Here is a 26,297-nt window from a genome sequence, read left to right as displayed (position 1 = left end):
ATATTACCAAATTTCGATTTGGCCTTGATTGATGTAATTTCTCTATTTGATAAAACACAGCTAAAAAAGTGATAAACGCATGCATACTGATAAGTTCGAATACGTCTATGCGGTGGCATCTGCGGCGCACCGAAAGCCGACATTTGACGCCGTGGTATCGTCCGTGTTCTCGCTACGTGCTTCACAACGGTAGCGAAAGCAATAAGATTTGTGACACATAAACGAACCGCCTTTTTTAACCCGATGTGTAGCACCCGGTGCCGCTTTAACCTGCTCTGCTTTGGCAGCTTTGGCCCTTGTGCCTTTGTCATGAATCGTCTGCCAAATATCCTCTGTCCATTCCCACACATTTCCTGCAAGCGAAGATAAAAAAGAAAATAATGTCGTTATTATTTACAGCTGTACAAGCAGATGGATGAGAGACAGCTGTAACATGCTAGAAGATAATTATTAAAACATGGAAAATTTTCTGACATACTCTCAACTAAGTTAAGGTGATTTTGCACACAGATTTAGTATTTAACATTATCATGGATTCCAGTCCGCTGTTGTTATTAAGTTTTTATTGTCAATTTATTTTAACTAGAATTACTAAAATTACTACAACTCATAAGTATTATAGTTATTTAGATTATTTAGAAAAATATTCCGGCGACTCTTTGTAACGGTCATTGCTGGAACGGCTTAGCCACTTTAGCTTCTTGCTCGGACTTTACTGAAATATTTTGAATATCTGCTTGAAAATCTGTTATAGAGTTTCATAATTTATTGAGAAGCTTGTTGTTTGGTTGAGACGTGCAGATATTCATATATTATCAAATATTATTATACGGAATATTATTGCAGATCTGTGTGGTTACCTATGATATTTTTAATGGGCAATCCCCTCATAGGTGCGTACGCGTCAACCGGAGCTGTTCCATCAAAGCCGTCGACGACTGTGTTCGTCTTGGGAAATACCCCTTGCCAAATGTTTGCTGATTTTTGCTCCTCTGCGGTTTCCTAGAGATATGAACAATTAGATAAGCCAATTTAAAACAACAAAAAAAAATGTAAACTTAAAAAAGACTATTAATTTGTGTACGATAAGTCAACTATGTAATTATAATAGCAACAAGGAAGAGCTCACAGTATCTGTGCGTAAATTATGATGCTATTTTCTGTTATAGAAGAAAAAAAGGTTTATATAAACCCTTCATACCTTCGTATCGTCCCAGGGAAAAGGTCTTCCGTCCAGTGCCTTCTTGCAGGCAAATTCCCATTCTGTTTCTGTAGGTAAGCGGCCACCTCTCCATAAACAGAATGTCCTGGCATCGTTCCAACTAACGTGCACTACTGGATAGTTCATTCGCGTCGATATATTAGATCCTATTAGAAACAGAATGTTACTGATCTTAAGTGTAATTTCGAAGCAATGACTTGTTGCACATTTCAGTTAAAAAACGGGACTAAAGATATATGTATATATATATATATATATATATATATATATATATATAAACACGTCCTTTGATAGTAGTAATTCGTTAGATTTGATATTTATAAAGCACAACAAACCGCTACATATTTGATTATCGTATGCTTTAAAAATAACAGAAATACATGCCTGGACCTTCGGGATATCTCCACGTTGTGTTCGTCACACTCCACCACCACGGGGCAATTTGCGCCGCTCCGCGCGCAGCAATTTCCTCCTTAACATGCATAGCAAATACGAAAGAATCTCCAAAAATTTCTGCTTCCGTCTGATATTGGGTCGCTTTTACGAATTCGTCGAACGCTGCGTTGGATACCTCTGCCTCATCCAGCCAGAATGACTTTACATGCTCCTGACGTCCCGGATGTTCCCCTTTAATAAAATAAACTAACAGTGTAAAATTATCTACAATTTTGGCTTATCGCATTGGGCTCAAGACTTCAGATGAATACTGTGCCAATTCTGCATAGAGGCGCACAGCTTAAATTTCATACTCCGAAATTCGTAAGTTTAATGTATTCAATACCACTGCTATATACCCCACTTTCCTAGAGAACATTATATATATATATATATATATATATATATATATATATTGTGTTTGTATTCGCTAAAGTACACTTATATAAAGAAAAATGGCGGATCATCAATCCCTATTAAGTAATGATTCTTACCATCCGCTTCTATAATAGGCGCGTCCGTCCCCATTATGAAGTCTCCACCCTCAATAAATAGCATCCCATTTCTCTTCACAGTGTTTTTTGCAGTAGAATCATTTTCAGGATATTTCAGGCAGTTCGTAGCTACGGAACATAAGCTTCTTTCATTTTGAGCGTTGTTGCTGCTGTCGCTGCTAAATCCCAGATCATCCCGTCCATCTCTGTTGTCCAGCTGTTCTTCTAAAAAGCAATGTTGTCAAACAGACCGAAATAATGTATTAGCAAAGTATTTGCCAACGTGTTTGTAAGCTCACTTTGAAAAAGTATTTAGCTGAGTTATCGTTTTTTTACTACTTCCTTCTTTTTTTTTAATTGTTGGTTTGTGTTCATGTTTCACTGCGTTGATTTACGCTTGCCTGAACTGAGCGGTGACTCCGAGAACGAGAAGCGGGAGGGTCGATTTTTGGAGCATCTACAGTCTCCGAACACCCTATCCAAACAGCCCAACAAACACACTAAGGAAACTTTAGAAACAAAGAAAGAAGCAAAACGCGAGATGATTGCTCGTTGCATTCTTAGATTTTCTACCTCTGAGAGTATATTCAAAGACATCCTCAGTGATTCGTGTCGAACGATAGCTGTTTGAATAGCTCCGCATAAAAACTCCAAATAGCACTCACAACGAAAGTAAACTATATAAGAAGCCTTCCACATTACGAAAATAAAACGAAATTAATGTATCGATAGAGCAAGAGATGTCAGTTTTTACACAGATGCCACTCTATATATAGCGTATATTTTTTTTTTACTCTAATAGTTTTATGGATATGCCGTGTTTTTGTGCGTAAGTAGCTACCCACTCGAAGTCTAAAACAACAAAACTATTTGTCTGCTTAATGGCTTAATATAGTATGTACACTGTCGTGCTCGCCTCTTCACGCTGTACTACCTAAATGTAATAACTAGATTTCAAATCCATTTTAATACAGATTATGTAATTTTTATCAGTAAAGCAATATAAGTGGGATACCGTACACGGATCCGTCACAAAATACCACAGTACACATCTTAATTCACATCCACGAATGCGAATCCTAACCATATTTGCTTATTACGCAGTCCACTTTCTATCAATCTTTTTTTAACCGCGCAAAATTGAGACACACCGACAAACTAAATATTCTTACTATACTACACACACTTCTATAATATTAATCACGGAAATAGAAATTTCACATACAAGCTACAAACACCAGTTGCATGTCGGTCTTCGTTTCTTTGCTGTCGCGATGTACTTGAAAAACAACAACAAGTGGTCAAACAGTGAGTGAACAACACTCTAATAATGGCCGTGTTTGGCCAAAGGTATTTCATTCCTCGTAAGTGCCGCAAACCAACTGTAGTAACACTGCGAACAGCGCATGATGCACTCAACATAAAAATGACTAGTTCTGAATATTTAACCACTCTATACGGAGTTACTGTGAGCAACTACATTCGTTGTATAGCGGGTGCTCGCCAAATGGTTCGCTATCAACCAGCTGTTGTAGTCACGTTTCATTAGAATTTCATGTAATCACCGGTTCATTAACAGAACGAGATTGTGGCTCTTGCTTAGGAGCCTCGGGAGCTCTGGAGCCGTATCGCTATTTGTATTTAGTTCTTTCAAAATAAAGGATATATATATATATATATATATATATGATCTTGTGACAGATTCGCTGAACCAATTTGCTAACGTCGATAAAATCAGGTGTAATATACGCTTGATGAAGTGCCTCGTGATAGAGGTGCCAACGAAGAATATGCTGCTATCCATCGCTGACGTTAGAAATTCCGAAAATATGGTATCAAGTGGTCGTTTCAGAATTTTAAAAAACTTAATGGATAGACAGTTCTACTTCATGTTGGTTGTAACGGAAACACGATTCTTAAAATTGAATATTTTGAAGCGTTTATTTTTTTAGTGAAGCTGCTATATTCAGTTGTACAAGTGGTAGTATTACGCGTATTACGCGGTATTACGCGTTATCTTGGGTCTTCCGTCCATAGCGACTTCGGATATTCATATCGCATCGATTTTTAGCTCACTGCAAATCAATCCTAACGAAACCGGTTGTTTCTTTGAGTACCGTAATGGTTCAAGTACTATACGCATCAATGACTAGATAAATGCAGAGCGAGTGTCTGTAAAGCGTTCCATCTTACCAGCGACAAAGTTGAGCCACTATTCTTTATTTTGGTGGCAGCAGTGGGATCGCTAGGGACACACTGGTAAGCCGACTCTCCGAGTGTTTCAATGATTAAGCGGCGCCGCCGTCGAAATATGCGTTCCGCGAGACCCGGCCGAAAAAGTGCAGACGCCCGGAATAAGATCGCGGATGGCCGGCCAACTACATGATACCAAAAGCGCAACCATACTTGCGAAAGGCGTTCCGTCTAGAGTGTGATTTGACTCTCGTACGTGGGACGCGGCTATATAAAACGGCTCAACGACCATTTAGTTCTTAAGGAAGCCAAGTTTCCTCACCGATTTTTCTTTTGTCGGTACAGGAAGAACGAGAAGATATCTGCACGGTTTGTGTTGCGAGCACTGCTAGGTAAGCTGGGGTCAAGTTTGAAATCAGGGTGTTCCTGGCTCACATCCGAAATATCGCAAAATCAGCTACTTCCACGCTTTACCAAAGCGACTAGAGTAAACTCTTATGCCAAGCTAGTTTGATACAACATGCCGGAGAAGGCCTATACTCGCTCCCAGAGGCTCATCCGGCCGGGAGAAAATACCAGTTGCTGTTTCTGTTTCGAGGGAAGGCATATCAACGCGCAGCGCGTAGGACTGGCATTGATGAAGGCCAGGAAAATCAGAGTAGCAGGCCTTAGATGCGTTGGCACTGCGAAGCTAGATGGCCATACTGCGAATCCGCCAACGTGTATGCTACGAATAATACCGCCTATAGTGCATAGCGCACTAAATAGGTAGTCTTTAGTGGGCGGCAGCGATATGGGTGATGCAGGAAAACGGAAGATTTACGGGTTCATTTTCATGAAAGGTACATTGAGTCATACCACTCCTAGGAAAGCACGGCCAGTCCTATTAGAATCAGCCGAGATCTTACAGTTTTCAACTTGTCAATAAGACTACGCGAACTAAAAACGGCCTTGATTTAGAAATCGATATTGTCAAAAATCGATCTCGAATGCATTAATGTAAATTATTTCATCGTATGTTAACGCTATTTGTTTGTCGTCTTTTATAGCAGCGTGAGATCACGAGTAACAGATGTTGACGACTACAAAAAAGAAATAGTCGAATATACAACAATTGAGTAGGATGTGATACAACATGTGGGGTACGACATGTGGGAATAGGATGTGATACAACACGTGGGAAATTAACCGTCGAACGGCTGACGGCAGGAATCCGCGTCATATCAGCATAGCTTCATTGTATGGACGGCATTATTCCTCAGAGCTAAACTGAAAGAAGACGAGTAACAACAAAGTCCTGTTTTTTTATATAGTGATTGCACTCTTTTTTACGACTTTATGTGATTTGGGCCATGCATATGGAGAAATCTATACAGCAAGAATAGGACTCGCGTAAACGTTCTTTTTGAGCCCACTGTCCGAATATATTTACCTTTCAACTGCATTTGAATTAACATCAACATATGCTTCTAAATAATGTTATTGTAATAATGTTATTCGGAAGTTAAATGTTGAGCGTATGCTGAGAGAGGACCGTTGTTAGTCCAACATCAAAACATATGTACCACTAAATACTGAGTGCGACCGACTCCCGGCTCTGTATTCATACCAGAAGATCTACAACGATAGGACATGTCAAGTATCCTTTTCGTTAGTGGAACGCGACGATCGTATGTTATGGTCAATGAAATGGTGAACCTTGTATTAATACCAGTCGGCTATATGAAACTGTAGAATGTATCAGGCGGGAAGCCTGTCGCGGTATATGCTGTCTCAGGGCGTGCGAATGATTTCGAGCCTTCATTGTCCCGGTAGCTACTGTGGAAGAATTCGATTAGGCGACTCTGGAAACTTCAGCGCGTGCGGGGTACGTGCCAGTTCGAATATCCGTTTGTAATTGTATAAAGTGGCTCCGTAGTTCATTAGGCTAATGACTGCAATTATACAGCGCTAATAAGAAAAATGATTGCATTTGTCTTATACATGATTCATAAAACAGTGACATTAAATGACTTTCAACTATGAACTACTTGCAATTAGCAGGCCAGCCAACAAATTAACTTATACGTACTGGTATTAGGACTGTTAAGGTCTGCTCTCACCAAGTAAATTAGATGTAGACATGTGATTGCATAATAATACATAAATGGTCCAAATATCTTAACTGAAGCCAAATTATTCATAGAACGTGACTTAGGAACTTATTAATCCTCTACTGCAATGTACACCTAAGGCTTGGATTGCATTCGTTTCCTTATATTACCCTCTTGCATGGATCTTTGCAAAAATACCTTATTTCTGAAAATCGGAGCAAATTGTGTATCTAAGAGATAAACGTATTCTCAACAAGCGAAAGTGTCGTGTCCACAAGATGTTAATTTCATACAATAATGAATTGTGCTTATTCCCCTTTGACATCAAAATAAACATCTTGAGGAGCAAACAACTTATCTTTAGTGATTGGATATATATTTAAAGGGTTAATGCTATAAGAGACTACAGATTCCATGGGCATGTCTCAGCTTACGAACTACCCGACGCGGTTCTCTCTAGACTTATCTAGGACTTCTCAAAGAGGCCTGTAAAACAGATCGGCTCGACCCTCTAGTGGGAGTAAGCTAAGTTGTTATATCTATTGGCAGTATTAAGCCTCCCATAGTTAGTCTCCTGTATACTCACTTGTAGACTGGCGTTGGCTATTGCTGTAACCTCTAACATATTTTAAGCAATGCATAGTTTTTGAAGGATACCTATGAGTGAAAAAAGTTTTCCAACAATAATGAATCCCACATATAGGCGTGTCCACGGGGATTTCGTGTCGAAGTTTCTGTTTGCGAAGAGTGTTCATCGAGTCCAAACGTGTATGACTGGCTGTATCTTGGATTTGTCGTTCTATTGGGCCTCGATGTACAATGGTGGATCATCGATCGGTCTAGAAGAATGTAAGTAATGTATTCTCAATTTCTTATTGAGCATATTACACACAGTGTAATAAGTAGTAGCAATTCTTTCAAACACGTGTATCAGGTCAGCGCTAGATAACTGTTGCTCTTTTTTAACGTTGCCTTGCCGGTGATCCTTTTCTGCAGTTTGGGTCATCGCGCTTTCACTCTACAACTTTGCTCACTGCTGGAAAATGTTTTGAGTGCGTTGCTGTCTCTGACGTCATTCGCGCCTTGGGGTTCCCTTCAGCTGGTAACGTGTAAAGTAGATAAGTTGTCGGATTGGTACACGTTGCTGCACAACCCCTCGCCCTACTATAAGCAGACACTGCACTGTTCTCAGGAAGCCGTCTATCCACTGTAGGTACAACTAGGCATGAACATGCTGTATTCTATACTAGGAGTTAGTCTCTGAGCGTTAGTACCGAGCGTAAAGCTACTGCACATTTGTTTGTTCAGATACCAATAGGGTTACAAGCATCTGTAGTCGAATCAATACTCTAATAATGGCACTATTTTTGGCTTCAAGAAGCTTTAAAGAGAAAGCTTGGTATCAGTTTGAAAAATAAATCAAACAGGGCAAATAGTCAGAAACAATAAGAATGGTGAAATATGCTACGGTAGGAACTTTTTAGGAGTCGCACTGTAAATTACAATTAGAAAAAGTGAGTTTATACAAACAAAGAAAGTTAAATTTATCTATTTATTGCTGTCTAGAATAATATATATATTTGGACTGATCCATCACGTTTTAAGCCAATATATTGTGCTGTGGTCCAACAAGGTTTATTACCGATTTATCGGAAAGTATGAAACGCGGTTGCAGAAGTGAAAAGTATTTTTGACTCACTGACTTCTAATGTCATTATAGATACTCTATTGTCTTCGTCTATCTGGGATACAGCCTAGTGTTGATGATTTTGTTACGTGGGCTACTTATTCAACGTCTACAATGGAGTAAAGAGGAAGCCAGGAAAACTGTCCACTTAACTCTTTACGCCATTCCGCTAATGGCGCTCTGTCACGCCGTGCTCGCCGGCCTACTTTGTAAGAAAGTTTTTGTAAAACTTAGCAACAACGTAACCTGCAATTAATTACTTCCTAGTTTCATCGTTTTGTTCAGTAACTGTTATCATTTTTTCCAAGCAAAAACATTTTACCGCATCTCTAACAAATTGATCTCTACTTAATTAGATAATTTCAAGTTATGTGGGTTCTTCTGCGAACCCGTTGCAGGACTTTACGCTAAATTATGTGCTCTTTTATCTGCAGACTATTCGTTCCCGTACCTTGTCATGATCGTCTCGGTGGTATCGATTGCGTCCCACCTTGCCGGACGTCAACACCAGTCGGTTACTGCTCTCCGGCAGCAGTCTCTAGAGCCACGAAACTTACTAATCATTTTATCGCATTGGCTTGTGCATGCGTATGGCCTAGTTGCTGCAACCGTCCAAGAGCACAAGCTGGACGCGTTCTGGACGCTGCTTCTTGCACCACTGCCGACATTGTTCTATATATTCACAGCTCGTTTCACGGATCCGGAAAGACTAAATATGTACTAAATAAGCTGGGTTAGCTGTTGTGGGTAGGCGGCGAAGATTCGTGAGAAAGAGGATATGTAACAAGGCTTCTTACGAGGACCGCGCGAGAGGTTGGAAGGAACAGGGCAGCGGTCCAACAACCAACTGATCGGAGATTAACTCTTATTAAAAGTTATTGTGTTACGGTTATACATCTTTTGAAAAACTGTGTACAAAACTCTTAGCGAGTTTTGTCGTAATTGACGCGAAAACACAGAGGAATATGAGATTAATAATATCTAATGAAGGGCCATAGGTTATGAATTATACCGTGTGGTTTTAGCACTACTAGTAGTAAAGTCAATGTAATCTCCGAAATATTTTCTAGCGGTAAAATCTTAAACAAGCACAATTCTTCATGGTTACCTTGTTTTTCTCTGAAGAGTTTCAATTGATAACAAAGATGCAACGAAAGGCCAAAAACCCTGATGAGATGTATTTACGTGGATATCTATTTCTGTACATATCTTGTTTATATGATATTAATGTATCATAGCACTCTAGCTAGATCGTAATTGTTATCTACACAGATGTAGCTAAGCGAATGGAGTAGAAAAAAATAAATATGTATGTGAAAAACGTAATTTAGTAAGGAAAAATGCAGTGAATTGTTGCAAAATGCTTGAAATAGAGAAGTCAAGGAAAACACATGTGAATACGATGTGCTCATCTAGTCGCGTATATAGCTTATATTATGTACCCTTTTATTTTTATACGGTTTGTTTCTGCCTTTTGCCGCCCTCAAAGTGGGAGCATTGGAGAAAGCCGCGTTTATTAACATGAGCACTCGAATAAAGGGAGAGGTCCAAGAAAATTTATACGAGACGCGTTTCCGCACGAACCAATCATGTGACGCAATTAAATCCATATAATTTCCGGTTATCGAATAGTTTACCTTAGTATTTCTGACAATAACCGTAGATAGCATAAAAAATGCGAGGCATGCTAATGGATGTTAAACAACGCACTTTGTGAAATTAACACTTTTGATTCCAAGTATAATATATGGGGTTAGAAACTATTTGATCAAATGAAGCCACTTGAAAATATCCTTGTTATCATTATTATTATCAGATATTTATAACTATCATAATGACTGCGGTTTTTCTTAATGAATCTTCCGATGATTAAGATAAGTAATCATCGTCTGATTGACAATCGCGTACCTAACAATTAATTTGTTAGTCGATTTCTTCGCCTTCCACTTCTGCCCGTTTGCAGGGAAGATACATAATATTTTAATTAGTGTTGTTTTTTGCTGTATTCTACCGTACATCATCTATGTAGGTATTATATATGAACACACTGCTGTCGACTTTTCGCTTCGTAGCCCCCTTCATTACTGTAGACCGATATTTGCCACTTGGTTTACAATATCTAGGAGTCATACAATAGTATTATTAATAAACCATAGAGTGGAAATATTGTGCCTTTTGTCATTTTGTTCTATTGACTGTATGTTTTGACGGTTCACCTGCTGTCTCCGTTGTTTTATTGACAAAATGGCTGCTTTGCCGGGTGATTCTGCGCCGCTATTGGTCTGTGATCGCCTCACATTCGCGCATTGGCAGCGGTTAATTTCGAGGTGTTCGACAGATAAGGCTAAACCCCATACTTCATGTTAACTGACTTCGATAGAGAAGTTAAACTACATTTCATCGAGCAGGTGTGCGATCGTTAACCTTTCTTTTTACAGTTATATATCGCTGCTTATATGCGGTAAAAATTTGCTTTGCTGAAATTAAGTTTGCTGAAATTTGGTTCATGCGGTATACAAAGCCCTTACCTAAAATATCTCTTATTGGGCTTTGCTCACCAACTCAAGTTTTGCATTAGAAAATATTTTCCACATACCACTGAAAAATGTACTCAATTTTTAATATCACTCTACGCCATTAACGTGTCGATTAAGTGATGCCAGTAACCCGCTGATTTATAAAGAACATAGAACGACCTATAATTCACCCTTAAGTTGGGTGAAACAAATCTAGAGCGATGAATCTCTTTTCTCGCTACCAAAAGCACTGATCACAAATGCGCATGCGCCAACCGGCAAACTGTTCAACAACAGGAACCTGCATTTATTAAAATACAACACCGTCATTCGGAGATCAATTACAAAAACTCAGAAACGACGGAGGCCTGCCGTTGATGTTCCAACTGGCCTATTATCCTCAACTACGCCATAATTACTTGCGATTTACCGACACATATAGCTGACAGGCGGGGGGGCAGAGTTTTTTCTTTTTCTTTGCATCTCCTCAAAGAAGTCCTGGATGTCCCTTGCCGTGATAACCTTATTTTGGCTCGCCTGTTCTCGTAGGAACTCGGTCAAGCAACTCTTTAAATTGTTGTACCCTGTTACAGCACATACGAAGGATAACAATGATTAAATGTTAGATTCAATAGGCACGCCCAAATTGTTTGTCAGTTAGCAAACTGATACATGTTCTTTCGTATTGAAAACATGTAATTCATGAGTCGATCTTTTTACTCTTTTGAAACTGACTCTACCACAAATATAAACACATGAATTACTATTGCTAGTAACTATTTCCCATTGTCATTAGATTTACATCGTGTAATGCAAATGTGAGCGTGATCGTCTTTTGCAGAGTTCTTTCTTATGTAAGTGACAATATCCGGGTAGGTTTCAGATTTAATGCGTTATAGTTATATAAATGTTTACGCACCATCGATAAGGTCAATCTTGACGCCATGGTCCATCTTATTAAGAGCACTCATTAACGGATCCTCTTGAGGACCATCTTCTCTACGCTTGCGAAGACCGCGGTCTTCATAAGCTCCCACGGTGTCATCAGCTCGTGCCAAAAATGACAACTTTTCTTTGATATATATTTTATTACAATCACCGCAAGTGCACAAAAGGGACCGCCATGATTTGGGCCACGTAGCCCCTGACGTTGGAATTGGTTCAACTATAGGCAACTTGGCGAAGGTGCATGACGCTGGTGTTTTCTAAAAGTAAAGAAACACGAAAAGACAATATTCTGAAATAAGAAAATAGTATAACTGCAAAAGTTATTTTTCAAATGAAACTAAATCCGGTGATACAAAATACGAGTACGTGCGAACTATTCTGGCCAAGTTCATCGTACCTCTGACGTGTTGGATTCGTTTGCGGTTTCGCCTTGCCCATCTTCAAGTCGTGGTCTCTTGGGGTTTGGCTCAGAGTTGTCTTCGACCGTTGTCACGTCTACCTTCACGTCCACCTCCTTGTCTTTGGCCAACTTGTTATACTTCCAAAGAAACGCATGTGCTTTCATGCAGTCGTCACAAATCAACTCTTCAAAATCGTCTGAATTAGCCGATGCCAGCCCGATATGACTCAAATGGAACCTACAAAATTTACAAGACACTTGATTATCGCGAACGCAGGGCAGTACTAGACGTATTTTTTTTGCAATTTACGAACATCACTAAGGAACCCAGCTTAAACTCAGATAGAAAATAGTGGCAGGGACATGCAATGTATTTTGGCCTATTGAAAAATCATACCATTTACCGTTTCGGTTTTACAAAGCAAGTTAAAACTAGTAGTCAAATTGCTTGATCCGTACGAAACAGGTCGTTATTTCTCCAATCTGTATGATTCCACATTGCCGTACACGTTTTTCTTGGCACAGTCAAAAGTAACGCCATTCCTAACTGACTAAGTACTCAAAGAAGGCGAGCAATCATGCGTTTGTTAATTCGTGTTTCACCATGCGTAGCTTTCATATTAGGTACTTTGCGTTCACCTCTGTTTCGCTTTTATCATTAGCTATAATGTAATCACATCATCTCAAAGAATTCTTTGCCTAAATATAGGTTATTGATTGCTGAGAATTCGTACGGTGTTAGTTAAATGTCGTATTTCTTCGTTTCATTGACATAAGCTAAGAATTTTCGAGAAATTATCACCCTGCGTGCAGAGCTATAGGGTGGGTAGCAAATAGATTCTAGTCTACTTCTAAGAACAACTTACTGAGATAGTGCGAAATATGAGAAACTAGTCAACGGTGTGTCAGGACCTTACCAATCCTCGCAGACGACGCATTGAAGCATCTCTTCGGAATCGGTACGCTCGGGATCCGGGTAAGGTCGCGAACAACGGCAGTATTTTCCCGAGAAGTTCTGGTTGTATGAGTTTTCGTTGTTAACCGCTGCTTTTGCCTGCAGCAAGTCGTTGATTCCAACCAAGCATACAAGTTCATTCAAGTGGCACGTTGCAGCTCAGCTGTTAAATCGCGCATATTTTAATAGTAGCAACTGTATATTGTACTGTTTGCTGTATAGCTGCAGTCGTCTACAAAAGCGTTCGAATTCTGCCCCATTAAAAGCGTATTGTTTTTGCCGACATGACAAGCTTTCTTTGAGCTGACTACAACTATCTATTTGGTAACTTGGTCTTGACAAATGTTTTTTTTTTGCTTCTACACAAAAGCTAAACGTAACAGGAGGGTACACATACTTTCATACGTATTTTACGTGTTTTATTAAGCACCCGACGATCAGAAAATATATCCACCGTACTGTAGAAGCAACGCTGACTCGAGTACATAACGCGTGTATTTCAACACGAAACGTTTGCCTGTGTTTTAAGCGTGTACATACCGAATACAGGGAGCAGGTCATGTTGGGAAATTTGCTGTTGCCACAGTCGCATCGGAAATCACGTTTCGTATACAGTTCGTAAAGTTCGTGGCCATCATGACATGCATAAGAGCACGCGAGGCAGACCCCTGCGGCGGCTGGGTGCGGGGCGCACGTGGCGCACGCGTAAAGTGCTTGTCTGTCGACGTATCCCTGGTAAATTAAAATGGGATTAGACTTTTTTTTGGATAGGAAAAAGACGACAACATAAAACCTATGAGCGAAGGTACTTCGTAGAAGACCCTGAACAAGAGATTCGTCTGCACTTCGAAGCGATGTTGAGGAAACCACATATCAAAAAAGTCGCAATTCAGCAAGGTCGAAATCAGCTGTTGAATGTTTTGTCGTACTGATAAATGCTGTACACTTGGATAATACACGTATAACACAGACTTTATACCTATAAAAATAATACTCTTAGAAAGAGCATAAAAACACATATCTGTAGTTAGCGAAACGCCGATAAATACGCTAAGCCTCATTCATGTAAATGGTATTTCTTGATTTTCAAGAACGTGGTTTTTCTTGGGTGTAAATTACACGTCCATGAATACTTACACAAAATAATGGTAAAACTTATACAAGTGACCAATCTATTTAAATCTACCTTAAAATGAACGCATGCAATTATTTAAAATATTCCGGGGTTGTTTAATATCGGCTTTTAATGAACGAGAATTTTTCTACTTTCCGTTTGCTCTTGTCTTCTGCCCCTCAGGAACAACTTTATTTATAAAGTTGTTCATAAAGAGCTCAGTTCATCTGTTGAATTTGCCATGAGGCTGCTTTATCCAAGCACAAAAGTTGTCCCAAAGTTAGTCTTAACTCTGATCAGAGAGCACCAAAAACAGATCACACTGTGTTTCTTCCTGCTATTACCTTAACATAGCTGCAACGTTTCGCGTCCGAAGCGCCGAGAACGGCTGCTGCATCAGCCTCCAGCGATTCCTCTTCGTCGAGAATTTCTTGCAGGGTGACGCTGTCCTCTCTGTTTGGCTGCTCAGCTGCCCAATTTTCATTGGCGAAAGTGTCTTGACGACTGCTGTTCGCTCCGTTTTCCTTACCGTCCGCTGACATTTTGTACAGTAAACCTTCTTGTCGTGCCTGTTACTATGGGCTCACAGTTGCTATTGATGCTGCTACTGCTAGAGCTTGTTGAGCAACGCTATGTCAGCCTAGCAGCTCCCGACTCTTCCCTACTAACGTAACGAACAGCTAGACACAGCCAGTGGTGTAATACAGTGATGAGCTGCGGGCACCCAGTAAGAGCTTTTGGCGCGAGCTGCGCACCCCGGGAACTGAGCAGAAGCAAAAACACTCACTGTATCGATCTTATAATCGTTGGAACAGATGGAGTACGGGTTTGGGGATGACGGGCAATTGACGGTATTCTTTTGAGAAAGAAATCTTTGACTTAATCAAATCATTCAACAATCAACCAGACAACCCCGTTTCTTTTTTCGATGGGCATGTTTCGCGACGAATAGTTTATTCATCGCTGAATGAAACATATAGGCCGGATGGCCAAGTACAATGATGGAAATGGCAGAGAAAGTGCGTAGTTGTGGCTTGTTAGTTTTTCGTAAACACACAGAGTATCAAAACAACCGACATTGTTAAAGCTTGGAAAGGAAGGCCGCCTGCTGCCAACACAAAGCCTACTATGAAACAGTAGCAGCCGTTTGATTCCAGCTGAGTGCAAGCCTCCGCTTCAGTTCGGCGGTCCGTCCGCAGACGTTGTTGGTGCAAAAAGGAGAACGAAAAAAGGGCTTCATGATATAACTTCGTTCGTAACGGACGCTTCTATATTGTGTTGTAAACTTTTTAGGTCCGATCTGGGTGAATGGATCTGCGTGCAAATGCAGATGCTAAAAAGGTAGATGCTGTCGATGGCCCATAAACTGTGACTCTGTTTTCTGGCTATAGGGTTGACTACAGGTTTCAGCTGCTGCTGCTGCTGTGTGGGTTTCATCGTAACAGCAGCAACAGTAGCGGTAACTGCGCCCAAAGCAGCTGAAACAGGAGATTCTAGCCCGCTTGTTGACGATGTTTTAGTACCAGGGTTTTAGCAGTTGACTGTGTTGACTGCTAATATTATAGTGTGTTTGCTGTACAATACTGAACGAGCTTTGCTATTTTAACCAATAAAACTACAATGGAAGCCTGTATCGCTGTCGAAAAGGAAGTCGACAAGGTAGTCTCGAAGCTTGAGAGCTTCGAAAAACATCAGGCAAAAACACTTCAAGAACTGATCGATACGGTGTCTAGCATGGAACAAGAGATTGGTGCAGGTGCGTATCGTTGTGAGGTATATATTGAAAAATTGAGGCAAAAGTTAAGTTGTCGATCTACTGCCAGTCAGTGTATTCCACCAGATTAAAAAATTACCATATAAGAGTAGCAAACAAATAGATCATTATCCCAATGTAACTGGAAAAAGCCAAATATGTTAGAAGTTTATTAGGATGTATCTATAACAAAAAAACAAAAGAGAAGCATTTAAAGTATAGATCATAGATAAACGAGTCCTTCCACAGAACAAAAATTAGTGCGGAACTTTCTGTAACTATATACAGTAACAGTTGTCTTTGCCTGGAAATGACGCAGCTTTTTTTAATTACTTAGCTACTTTACCAGGAAAATTAGTGTTTTATGAATCATTTTACTCAAGGATAAATGCTAGACCTTCAGCTCTGCTAATCAGTATTTTGAAATCTTTTCACTAAACGCTTTTTTGCTGATATTTGTACCTACTACAGTTGAGAGAGACGTCCGGGAAACCAACACTGTTGTACTAGATACATGTGTAAAGAAGATTAAAGACGTAACTATTTCTCTAGCTACACAACATAGAGACCTTCATGGGACGGTGTCAAAAGTTGGCAAAGTCATCGACAAGGTTTGTCTCTTTTTTTTCCCAAAAAAGTACGCCAACGATGAGAAGTTACAAATCGTTTTATTGATGCACACGTAAGATATACCCGGTCGCAGTTTGTTCATTTTGTGAGTTAGACATACGATATAAGAAATCACTTTCATGTTTAATTGTCATGTATTTTGTGTAACGTACTCTGTGTATCTAGGATATAACGGCTATTAATAGTCTTGACCTAAAATAATTATTTATCTGTATTCATTAGTCTGTGATCCATTTGAAATTCAGTGTGAAAACGGACTTGTACTGTTGTTGTGCATATAACAGAGCCGAATGACAACAGTATACCATTATCCTTGTCAACTTTCCATTGATCTGTTGTTTTTGTATTTTTGCTAATGTCTTGGTTTGTCGGCTTTTGTTTCCTTTGTACTCGCTGCATTTGACCAGAATTTCATATCAGACTTCGCAGCGACATCCAAAGAAGGCGTATTCGAAGACGAAAAATCACAGGCTATGGTCAATCAGGTAGTATGTGAACATTTTCTCCGCAAAGGCTACCTTGATATAGCCGAAGAACTTGTAAGAGAGGCCAACATACAGCTTCCGCAAAACTATAGGGAGCCTTTTACAGGTATGCTTGAATCTGCTTATAATAATGAATAATTAAAACTCACCGGTTGATGCTCATTGGAGAAGCACCAAAAAGCATCACTTGTGTCGTTAATATTAATTTCAATATTTTGAAGCAGATTATGCTGTGGACAAAATTCAGTGACCAACCCTATTGCATAAAGTACTGCAAGATGTTGTCTTTCATGCTAAACATTTCTTACATTGCAGAATAGGGTATATGAGTCCCCGCCCTTGTTTCTTGTTATCGACATTTTTCTTTGCAGAACTTAACCGCATCCTCGATTCACTTCGTCGTCGCGACCTTCAGCCGGCCCTCGAGTGGGTCAACTTACATCGGGAGCGGTTAAACGCGCAAAATTCCGAATTAGAATTAAAACTGCATCGGTTGCAGTTTGTACGGCTTTTAGTAGGAGGTGCTACATCTGCTGAAGTCGTTGCCTACGCAAGGCAACATTTACAGCAGTTGGCCGAACGACACAAGAAGGACATCCAAACCCTGATGGGGTGTCTTCTCTTTACGTGTACAACTGACCGGCAAGCGTTGGCCAATAGCCCGTACGGCCATCTATTGGACAGTGCACTCTGGACGGACATTTGTCAGGTAGAGGCAGAAGTAGGCTTTTTGTTAGCATAGAATTATACTTATAAAAGTTGATAATTGAAGTGAGTTATTTAGTAACGCATTTACGTTAATAAATTTAGTTAAAATGTTTAAAGAAAAATGATGGCCAAAATATTATAGAATGTAAACTAAATTGTAGTGACTTAGTAACTATTGGCAAATATTCCAATCAATATTCTTTATCAGATGCCCAGCGCTTTTTTGGCAGGTGACCTTCTCTGAATCCTGGAGTGGTTTCCTGTAAAGCATTATAATATGAAAAGTTCGTTTGTATTAATACACGACATATTAATTAGCGTGACTGATCTGCATTTTTATTGCTACTACTAGTTGCACTACGATTGCTTAATATCTCTAGCTTCTATATATTCCAGGTGTTTTCTCGGGATGCATGCACTTTGTTAGGTCTATCTGTTGAAAGTCCGTTGTCGGTTTGTGTCAATGCTGGCTGCACAGCCGTACCTTCGTTATTAAGTATCAAGCAAGTGATGCAGCAACGACAAGTTAATGTCTGGTGTGGAATGGACGAATTGCCGGTAAGTCCTGGTATTATTCATTTGTGCCATATGACATTTTTGCTCGTTATTAACGCAAAACGATTCAAGTTTGTAGTTAATGATTGCAAAGATTTTCTTTGATTGGAATAGTCGATAGATTAATGAAGTTTGCTTCTCCTATTAAGCTTATAAAAGTTATAAGTTTAGAAACCTGTTTTCTGATTTTACTTAGCATACACATATATATATATAGTTTTTTTTTTTCGTTTTTGGTGTAGATTGAGATTCAGTTAGGACGGGCAAGTCAATTCCATTCGGTGTTCGCTTGTCCCATTCTGCGTCAACAAAGTTCTGATCACAACCCGCCGATGCGATTGGTTTGCGGGCACGTCATATCAAGAGACGCTCTCCATAAGCTTGCTAATGCCACAAAGTACGTATCAAAAGGCACGCGCACAGATTTGCACATATTATGCATTGTAGAATAGAAGCAGAATACGTACAAATTGGTCCTTTAAAGACCTTGCTATTTTTCAAAGAAAACGTTAACTGATTTCGTCGTAACAAAGGGCTAATTGTTACCCAGACAGAATAATGCAGTTAGCTACAACATGATCATAGTAAAATTCTGCTTTGTAACAGAGTAATATCCGCTCCTTATCATTTTCTGCTTTTTTTTCTTCATTGTTTCAGGCTTAAATGTCCGTACTGTCCGGTTGAGCAGAATCCTAGTGATGCTCGCGAAGTTCACTTTTGAGGTACTGGCAGCAACGGCAGGTGGCCGTCTCAATTATTTAACAGTAGTTGCTAAGGGTGAGAGGTAATACAATTTCGGGTGATTGCTGCGCGACCGTTTAGGCGTGCGAAAGCGGAGAAGAGGCAATGAAAGAAATTACTGGTCGTTCGAGCGGCGCGCAGGTACATGCGCATCAGTTATACGTACCATTAGTGATATGCGATTTTGTACGGCTATGCATGATTCGTCCTAGAACTCATTGTACGATTTGCATTGTTATTGAGATAGCATTACTACAGATCACAGTGTCGTGTCCATTACTCTGAGAGTTGAATGTGTGACCATGACATCGAATGAAATGAAAACTGACTGAAGAAAACCGCAAAAACTAACCACTACGGGGCCACTTAATTTTTTTTTTTAAAGAAGTTGCTATGTACGGTGTGCGCGTAAATGAACGGTCCCCTAAATCAAACGGGGTAGTAGATGGGACGCCTAACGAGGCTATAGTATAGGAAATCTAAAGAAAAGAAAATGCTTGCGCTGCCACGTAAAGGGATCACATTTACAGAAGGAACGAAAATCAACAAAAAGGCAGACCAACAACCTCGAAACACGAAGGCAGTAGCAGCAATAACCCACTGTACCAACAACCAATGTATATAGTATTGACAATATAATTAATAATAATAAAATAATGATAGTACCATTAGTAATCATAATAATCACCATTATAGTGGTAGCAGAATAATCACAATAATATTCATAATAGTACTAGTTATAGTAACAGAGACAAGCGACTCTGGTGATCAGCTGAACATAGCAAAAGCGCAGCAAGTATGATTCGTTCGACTGGAGAAGCAAAAAACATAAAGCGTTACATAAACCTTGAAATCATTTGAGAATAATGAAAGCAGATTGAAAGAAACTAAAATAGAGAAATTAATTTTTAGCAGAGTGTTTTTTTCGTGTTTAAATTTAGCGTCGGATAAGTACATGCGTGAGATCGAAAAGGGCTCACCAAGGGCAGAGAATGTGCCACAGGTTTAAATAAACGATGCTGTAATGATATGATTATTAATAATATCAAATAACAACGCTAATTAATGTTAAGCGGTACCGATAATTTCAGTGACTAAGCATACTTACAAGAAGACTGCGTTAGTAAGGCCATGTTATAACGGTAATGATGAGGATGATGCTTGTATAAGACGAAAGGAGATGTGGAAAGTTGAAATGAACTTTTGAGTGATCATGTTAGATGACGGAAGATACTACTAGTAATACTGATGCTTCCGGTCTTGGTGGTTTAGTTCACTGAAAGGACTTAATAGTAATAATGGTGTATGGGTGGAAGGCACAAAGCAGAAAAGCCCTAGCGTTGGAAAATATAATAATGAACTAGATGTAGTGATTTCGAACTACATTGGAAAGACATGAGGACCTTGTGCCGGAACAGAAGCTGGTACAAGAACTACGTGTCGGCAAGGAGAAGCCTGATAGAAATAACGGCAAGAACGTAACGTGGTGATATTGATTCTTAACAAAAATGGCAATGACAACACTGTATAACTATATTTATAAAGTTACATGGAAATAAAAACAAAGAGAAAATACTATGTTTGTCTTTATTTAAATGAGGAAAACTGGTGTCAAAGTAACCAGTTTGCTCGTTATTAACAAAGCATTGAAGAACAGAGCCCAAGGCAGCCTTAGTGTGCACCAGTAAATGAAGTAAACTGAATTAAAATTTAGTAACTGAAACTATTTAAGCACTAATTCTCATAGACCTGATAAAGATTGGTAGCGACAAACACTTTTTAGGATTTTTTGAACACGCTAAAACCTATGAAATATCATATTTTTACACTATAAAATATAAAACCTACGATTTTAGGCTAATATGTCCGTGCATGCATATGGAGACAAACATTGGGTATGCACTGTATCTTTCATCCATCAGCGTGTTTTTTAATTTATATTTTTCTAATTTCGACTCTAAACAGGTCAGAGGGATCAAAATTCGAGAACTTGATTAGCTGCTATTTTCATATTGTAAGTTTCTCAGATAATAATGAAATAACCATTTTACACCATTTCTCATCATTTTTTTGTAATTTACTTTTTTAGAAAAGATTGTTTTCAAAATGTTCTATGTTTTTTTTCTTATCTTCTTTTTATCTTTAATGAACTGCTAGACAAATTAATGTCTCGGCATAACTTGTTCACATTGCTTCAGATAGCTTTTAGATCAGTGCGAATTCTTCCACAAGCTAAACCTCGCAATAAATCTAGAAGACTGTATATCAAATTGAAGTTTGTTCTGCGCAATAATTCTGGAATGATATAGACTACGAAAAAGCTATGTAATCGGAGGCATAGGAATTAATGCTACACTCCGCTGCATTAAGAAAGTCTTTTACACTGCTGCACGCTGATGCAATAGCGCATAACAAACTCTAGCTGCGGTTGAAATAATTAAATGCTAGTATACGCATGAATGCAGAAAAGACATGTTTGCTAAGTAAGGCGGCAACAAATTATGTTACATCCACATATACCATTGTTTTTATAAATTGCTCAGTAGAAGAATTACACATTTTATAATATACAAGCGTTTTATTTATGTTATTTTTAATATACACTGTACGAATTAATGCTCTCTTGATAATCGTATTTTCCGTATAAACACCGCGATATCGATATCACACAATTTGTTCTTTCTCAGATAAAACGTCAGTTCTCCATCATGCTTTTTGACCGGAATGCTCTTTCAAGATTCACATTCTTCGGCTTCTACGGCTATTGTGTTTCAGTTAAACATAGTCTATCAATTAACCATCTATGGTCTCTATGGAATTATACACTTGCTCGAAAACTAGCGTCCTAGATGAACTATAGGCCATCCGGTCTAATAATCTATAATCTAAACATCAAAACGGACTATAAAATCAATAGTAATCTAAGTAGTTGTCCTTGTCATTATCGTTACCTTTCCTCTACGTATTGTGCATGCTACTTATATAATAGATGGTTCATAGACTTCTCACTGCTACCATTCATGCAACTGATTCGCATTATTCATTATCTCATCGACTGCTTATCTTCGTTATCATCATTTATACTATGTCGTTATGCAGTAGTACCTTATTAACAGCAATATACAGTATTTCCTATCCTGCTCAGATAATTCGTTGGAAAACACCATCATAGGAAAAATAATTCGATGTTTGTTTTCTATAGCAGCCGATATGGTGATTTGGTTCGGTTTACTGAAATTACTAAATCTTTTTTCCATCGTTAATGATAAAACTTCTGTCTCACTCGTTTGTAGTTGATATTGTTTTGTGTGCTCTTCAAATAGTTCAGGCATTAGGCCTATGTCGATCCTTAAGGCAACAATATCGATTCGTCGCTTGTCGAATAGTGAGGTAGACGGGGGATGAGGTCTGCACTGTATCGAATGATCAGATTGTGCCTCACAAATTATTTTAAACACATGCCTGCTTGTTGGCAAATATGAAGATATTTTCGATCCTTGCATTTTTAAGAAAATGGGTCGCGTTCTGTGACGAGTTTAATCTACACATGTTTCAACGACTGTTCTTTTGTCATAGTGCATACTTCCCCATTACCATTCGAACGAAGTCCCAAATGATGGGCTGCTGTGAAAATATCAGCAGCAGTACCCCGAAAAAATCAATTTTCATACATCATGCGAAAATAACGGAGATTTCACGTAACATATTAGATATATTAGTCATACAATATATTATCTATTCGAAGAATTTAGCATGCATAAAAAGGTAAACGACCGTAACAACGGGAAAAAAAAGATGAAAGCATACCGAACCAAACAAATACTAATACCGCAACCATACTATATATATACATTCATTGATTATGTGATAAGCCAATCTGAAAAATGAACTCGAACAAGTGCCTGGGTTAATAAATAAGAGACTGACCCATAAATCTAATATACTCCCATTCAATTGATAGGAACGTGTTCAAAAGGTACACAAACGGTCAGCCATTGCAGCTTATTTGGCCACATGAGGTGTTCACATAAGGGCACATCCAGGCACATAAATAGATGTGCTCGTAGGCAATAAACCTACTGATGCAATCGATCAACGCTGTTCTGCTCACTCATTCCATGACACCACTGCGTTGTTAAAAGCATCTGTACTATCTTAATGATATTTTTATGTACAGATGTTATAGTATATCACCTGTAAATTCAAATATCCGCTACAATACAACGGAACCCATTGAGTACATTATGCGGGCTTCATCTTTACCCTAAGCGGTCCGCTTTGTCAGTTAGAGATTGTTGTAATTTACAACCCTATTATTAACAATATCCTAATTTTGCTATGACATTTTTAAAAGTTGAGGAGAAGGCTGCGCATAATTCGTATTCATATTTCTATTATTGCTATATTTCTCTATAACATTGGAGTAGCAGCATTTTGATCGAAAATCGTTAAGGTTTTTGGTGGTTGCATTTCGGTTAATAATGTCTGCTTCTTTTAAGTACAATAAATTAGAGGAAGCAGGAATTGCAGGCAGATAGAAGACTATAGAGAAACGAGCGCGTCGGTCAAAGCAAGGTAAGAACAATATTTTCTTTTTCGGATAGTTATTAGATGTTTGCTGTATCAAAATACATTCTGCGCAGTAGTGTTTGTTTTCAATTGATTGTGCAACCAGGCTGATCGACCGTAGATGACGGTGGTGCTGTCGCGCAAGAAAGCGGACGCTGGCCATCGCGGGAGGGACTACGCATTTTCTTTCGACCGGTCGATTGTCGATTCGCTGCTTCACCTGATGTCGCTGTGTGATGGCTAGTTGATTCGTTTAGTGAAGCTTGAAGGGCGCGCGCCAATTGTTCGTCTTCGCGCTATAAATATCAACGGAAATACGATATGAGAGATAGTTGAAAACATTTTCAGACATAAATCTTACATCTGATAGACCCAGTGTGGCTCATTTTATGATAGTATTAGCATATGCCATAGTACAACATTTTTGTTGGTGTTTAAGCGAACTTTTGTTTGAAGATTGAATGCAGTGATGCTCGATTTTTTAAAAATTGACGATTTTAACCTAAATAGTTAGGGCTTTACACTTTTAAAATCACATTTGTTTAAGCCAATCTCATGCATTACCGGCTCAATTCTTACAATATCAAGGAAAAATACTTCTTCTTGAATAAGGTAAGAAGATCCTCACCATCTGTCGTTCGAGAGCTGCCTGAACAGCCTTTTCCTGTTTCTGTGATCTAGCCGAAGCTGCCTTTAATGAATGCGGACGACATTCATGGTCGGACGGGTGTCGATGCTTCAAGCAAAAATTTCTACGGCATTGATCACATCGAATTGGGATCATCTCCTTCTTCTTACACTGATGCGCTGAACATCGGTTCGTGTATACTTTTGTTGTCGAATTTCTACACATGTTATCTGTTGACGCATTATAAAATAGTGATTCGTGTAACAGCTACGTATACACTATGATTCAGGAAATATGGAAGAGCTTAATATTGAAACATCAAGAAAAGTAGTAATGATAACAATAATAATTATTATTTACCTATACATTAGTAAAGGTTGATGCAACGTCCGCAACATTTACGCTGGCGGAAGGCATGCTTACCATTATCAAAGAAATCAAATTGCACCTCCAACCGAGTTCCGATAAATTTAGTTTTCAAAAACCTACTTTGTGCGTTTTTTACCTTCCACAAATTATAAGATCTAAGGAAACTCTTTGTAAGATTGCGACTCTGTGAGTTCGGAAGCAAAACTATTTAGCAAGACCTTGTTAAATACAGTCTTGTTTTTTAAATGGACTGCATGATGATTTTGTAGATATTGTTGTAATTATATCTTACCTTTAACCTTAAGTAATCTAATCTCGTTTAAATTGTACAGCTTTTTTAAGTGGTCGTATTTTATTTTTTCATGACATCTTTTCGTGTGCAAGTAGAGGAATCATTACATCTTGGGAGCACTTTGCATAGTGCATAGAAGTATTTTTTCGCATTGACTTGTGGTTAGCTGTTAAACTTACCAATATGTTGCGAGACAGCGATATCTGGTGGATCTCCGGGCCGAAATCCCGACACGGGACAACTGCAAAGTGGACACACAGGCACCTGTACATCTCCAAGGTGGCCTTGTGAACAGTTGTGTGATGTGTAAGCGAAGTGATCGAGGCTGTAATTTTCATGAGACTTTCACTAGTTATAAGTAATGTCGCAGGCAGTTTATTCTTCGATTATAGGTTCTGCTAAATGAATTAATGATGCATAGCTTCGACCTAGCCGCAACATGAGGTGGTTTGTGATCATCTCATAGGAGCTCACTTCACATAATAATATAGCTGCTGATAGAATTCCATATAACCTACCAGCTAATCTTCCCCAAAACTTTAAAACTCCAAAGGTTAGCCAGCTAACAACAATAAGCTATGAAAGGTTCGAATTCTCTACATTATATAAAAAATCATAAAAGATTTGTTACCCACCAAAACACCTTCTTACAAGCGTCGCACTTTATTGGGAGAAAATCTGTAATAAACACAGCCGTTATATTAGCTATGTTGCTCATGGCTCATAATTTTGTGCTTAATAAGTTTATTTTAAAACATCGAATATTTGCATTAAATTAAATCCCGACGTCTTCGTATATATCTAGATAAATGCATAGATAGACGGAGCCAACCCCTTTGTGTTCTTTTAATCTGTGTTCCTCTGATGTTTTCTCGCCTTTCTAATTTCCAAATCGTCACAATTTGCAATTCGTATGCATCTACTATCTGTACATGTTCGGCAAAGTGAGCGCTAAATGGCTCAATGCGAACAAAATAACGTTTGCGCTTCGTGAACAGTTTCAATACCGTTTTGATAGGGGGCACCCATCGTCCTGTCATGTTTTGTTACAGCAGACGGGTAATATGTCTCATATGGGAAATGTTTGTTTCGTATTCATACCGAGTATGTTGCACGAAGACTCCGAGCAATGGTCGCCCAGATGTGGAAACTCCATTTTAATGTGCTTGACTTCTGAACTGCAAATCGCGAAACAATCAAGGTACCGCACACGCACAAACGAATTATTCGTCACTGTGATAAGGGCGGGCTTATATTTGAACCGAATGTGAACAATCTGTACTCTTCCTGATACTTCTGTGAGTCAGCTGATTTCTAATGAGCTTGCTCATCGTTAGTTGTTGTTAAAACCCAACGACTCGTATGGTGCACATGGGTTGCCCGATACTGTTCCCGGAGTAGAAAAATTTGAATTGTTCGGCGGGAAAACAATCAGAGTTAAATGACAGCCTACTCTCGATTATTATGTTGAAAATGATAAATACTTAGGGGTTTCATATTTGAGTGAAAG

The 26,297-nt window shown here is 38.9% G+C and overlaps 5 protein-coding genes across 16 annotated transcripts; 2 read left to right on the top strand and 3 right to left on the bottom strand.

The window, feature by feature from the left end:
• Positions 1–6: 6 nt before the first annotated feature.
• Positions 7–3,771, bottom strand: LOC111250799 (formylglycine-generating enzyme). Of its 8 annotated transcripts, none has more exons than XM_022806564.2 (7): positions 3,377–3,771; positions 2,553–2,626; positions 2,152–2,376; positions 1,607–1,849; positions 1,202–1,368; positions 861–1,002; positions 7–353 (listed from the first exon to the last, which is right to left on the bottom strand). In XM_022806564.2, the coding sequence occupies exons 1-7, from the start codon at positions 3,571–3,573 to the stop codon at positions 106–108; spliced, it is 1,296 nt and encodes a 431-aa protein (XP_022662299.1). In that variant the 5' UTR covers positions 3,574–3,771; the 3' UTR covers positions 7–105. The 8 variants fall into 8 exon arrangements, with proteins under 8 accessions (XP_022662299.1, XP_086845288.1, XP_022662301.1 ...); XM_086989162.1 differs by having other exon boundaries at positions 2,152–2,368; positions 3,377–3,768; XM_022806566.2 differs by having other exon boundaries at positions 2,553–2,651; positions 3,377–3,767.
• Positions 3,772–4,388: 617 nt separating this feature from the next.
• Positions 4,389–9,913, top strand: LOC111250803 (JNK1/MAPK8-associated membrane protein). Of its 3 annotated transcripts, none has more exons than XM_022806571.2 (5): positions 4,393–6,211; positions 7,141–7,286; positions 7,434–7,646; positions 8,191–8,333; positions 8,559–9,913. In XM_022806571.2, the coding sequence occupies exons 1-5, from the start codon at positions 6,080–6,082 to the stop codon at positions 8,846–8,848; spliced, it is 924 nt and encodes a 307-aa protein (XP_022662306.1). In that variant the 5' UTR covers positions 4,393–6,079; the 3' UTR covers positions 8,849–9,913. The 3 variants fall into 3 exon arrangements, with proteins under 3 accessions (XP_022662307.1, XP_022662306.1, XP_022662305.1); XM_022806570.2 differs by having other exon boundaries at positions 4,402–6,211; positions 8,158–8,333; XM_022806572.2 differs by lacking the exon at positions 8,191–8,333 and having other exon boundaries at positions 4,389–6,211.
• Positions 9,523–14,786, bottom strand: LOC111250802 (putative E3 ubiquitin-protein ligase UBR7). Its single transcript, XM_022806569.2, has 6 exons — positions 14,402–14,786; positions 13,484–13,675; positions 12,906–13,042; positions 11,986–12,226; positions 11,560–11,845; positions 9,523–11,224 (listed from the first exon to the last, which is right to left on the bottom strand). Exons 1-6 carry the CDS (start codon positions 14,597–14,599, stop codon positions 11,067–11,069), a joined length of 1,212 nt encoding a protein of 403 aa, XP_022662304.1. The 5' UTR covers positions 14,600–14,786; the 3' UTR covers positions 9,523–11,066.
• Positions 14,787–15,201: 415 nt separating this feature from the next.
• Positions 15,202–20,504, top strand: Sou (required for meiotic nuclear division 5 protein souji). 2 transcript variants are annotated; one of them, XM_022806567.2, is made up of 7 exons: positions 15,202–15,813; positions 16,282–16,421; positions 16,848–17,031; positions 17,246–17,634; positions 18,030–18,191; positions 18,431–18,585; positions 18,846–20,504. In XM_022806567.2, the coding sequence occupies exons 1-7, from the start codon at positions 15,678–15,680 to the stop codon at positions 18,907–18,909; spliced, it is 1,230 nt and encodes a 409-aa protein (XP_022662302.1). In that variant the 5' UTR covers positions 15,202–15,677; the 3' UTR covers positions 18,910–20,504. The 2 variants fall into 2 exon arrangements, with proteins under 2 accessions (XP_022662302.1, XP_022662303.1); XM_022806568.2 differs by having other exon boundaries at positions 15,207–15,813; positions 17,297–17,634.
• A 983-nt stretch (positions 20,505–21,487) lies between these two features.
• Positions 21,488–26,139, bottom strand: LOC111251229 (AN1-type zinc finger protein 2A). 2 transcript variants are annotated; one of them, XM_022807619.2, is made up of 5 exons: positions 25,889–26,139; positions 25,423–25,465; positions 24,967–25,112; positions 24,127–24,356; positions 21,488–23,794 (listed from the first exon to the last, which is right to left on the bottom strand). In XM_022807619.2, exons 1-5 carry the CDS (start codon positions 25,941–25,943, stop codon positions 23,585–23,587), a joined length of 684 nt encoding a protein of 227 aa, XP_022663354.1. In that variant the 5' UTR covers positions 25,944–26,139; the 3' UTR covers positions 21,488–23,584. The 2 variants fall into 2 exon arrangements, with proteins under 2 accessions (XP_022663354.1, XP_086845289.1); XM_086989163.1 differs by lacking the exon at positions 25,889–26,139 and adding an exon at positions 25,620–25,849.
• Positions 26,140–26,297: the final 158 nt, after the last annotated feature.

Source organism: Varroa destructor, unplaced genomic scaffold (genome assembly GCF_002443255.2).
Source record: "Varroa destructor unplaced genomic scaffold, Vdes_3.0 BEIS01000005.1, whole genome shotgun sequence".
Lineage (NCBI taxonomy): Eukaryota > Metazoa > Arthropoda > Arachnida > Mesostigmata > Varroidae > Varroa > Varroa destructor.
The sequence above is the reverse complement of the archived record's forward strand: the minus strand, read 5'-3'. Positions and strand labels throughout refer to the sequence as shown.

Coding starts and splice junctions, on each gene's coding strand:
- LOC111250802 (XM_022806569.2), bottom strand. CDS start 14,599: ATGTCAGCGGACGGTAAGGAAAACGGAGCGAACAGCAGTCGTCAAGAC. Junction 13,043..13,483: donor TGACCTGCTCCCTGTATTCG/GTATGTACACGC, acceptor GACTTGCTGCAG/GCAAAAGCAGCGGTTAACAA. Junction 12,227..12,905: donor TGCGTCGTCTGCGAGGATTG/GTAAGGTCCTGA, acceptor TAAATTTTGTAG/GTTCCATTTGAGTCATATCG.
- LOC111250799 (XM_022806564.2), bottom strand. CDS start 3,573: ATGTTGAGTGCATCATGCGCTGTTCGCAGTGTTACTACAGTTGGTTTG. Junction 2,377..2,552: donor GGAGTCACCGCTCAGTTCAG/GCAAGCGTAAAT, acceptor ATTGCTTTTTAG/AAGAACAGCTGGACAACAGA. Junction 1,850..2,151: donor GCCTATTATAGAAGCGGATG/GTAAGAATCATT, acceptor ATTTTATTAAAG/GGGAACATCCGGGACGTCAG.
- Sou (XM_022806567.2), top strand. CDS start 15,678: ATGGAAGCCTGTATCGCTGTCGAAAAGGAAGTCGACAAGGTAGTCTCG. Junction 17,635..18,029: donor TCTGGACGGACATTTGTCAG/GTAGAGGCAGAA, acceptor TATATATTCCAG/GTGTTTTCTCGGGATGCATG. Junction 18,586..18,845: donor AAGCTTGCTAATGCCACAAA/GTACGTATCAAA, acceptor TCATTGTTTCAG/GCTTAAATGTCCGTACTGTC.
- LOC111251229 (XM_086989163.1), bottom strand. CDS start 25,827: ATGACAGGACGATGGGTGCCCCCTATCAAAACGGTATTGAAACTGTTC. Junction 25,466..25,619: donor GATTAAAAGAACACAAAGGG/GTTGGCTCCGTC, acceptor TGTTTATTACAG/ATTTTCTCCCAATAAAGTGC. Junction 25,113..25,422: donor GCTTGTAAGAAGGTGTTTTG/GTGGGTAACAAA, acceptor TGAAAATTACAG/CCTCGATCACTTCGCTTACA.
- LOC111250803 (XM_022806570.2), top strand. CDS start 6,080: ATGTATCAGGCGGGAAGCCTGTCGCGGTATATGCTGTCTCAGGGCGTG. Junction 6,212..7,140: donor GAAACTTCAGCGCGTGCGGG/GTACGTGCCAGT, acceptor TCCCACATATAG/GCGTGTCCACGGGGATTTCG. Junction 7,287..7,433: donor ATCGATCGGTCTAGAAGAAT/GTAAGTAATGTA, acceptor CCTTTTCTGCAG/TTTGGGTCATCGCGCTTTCA.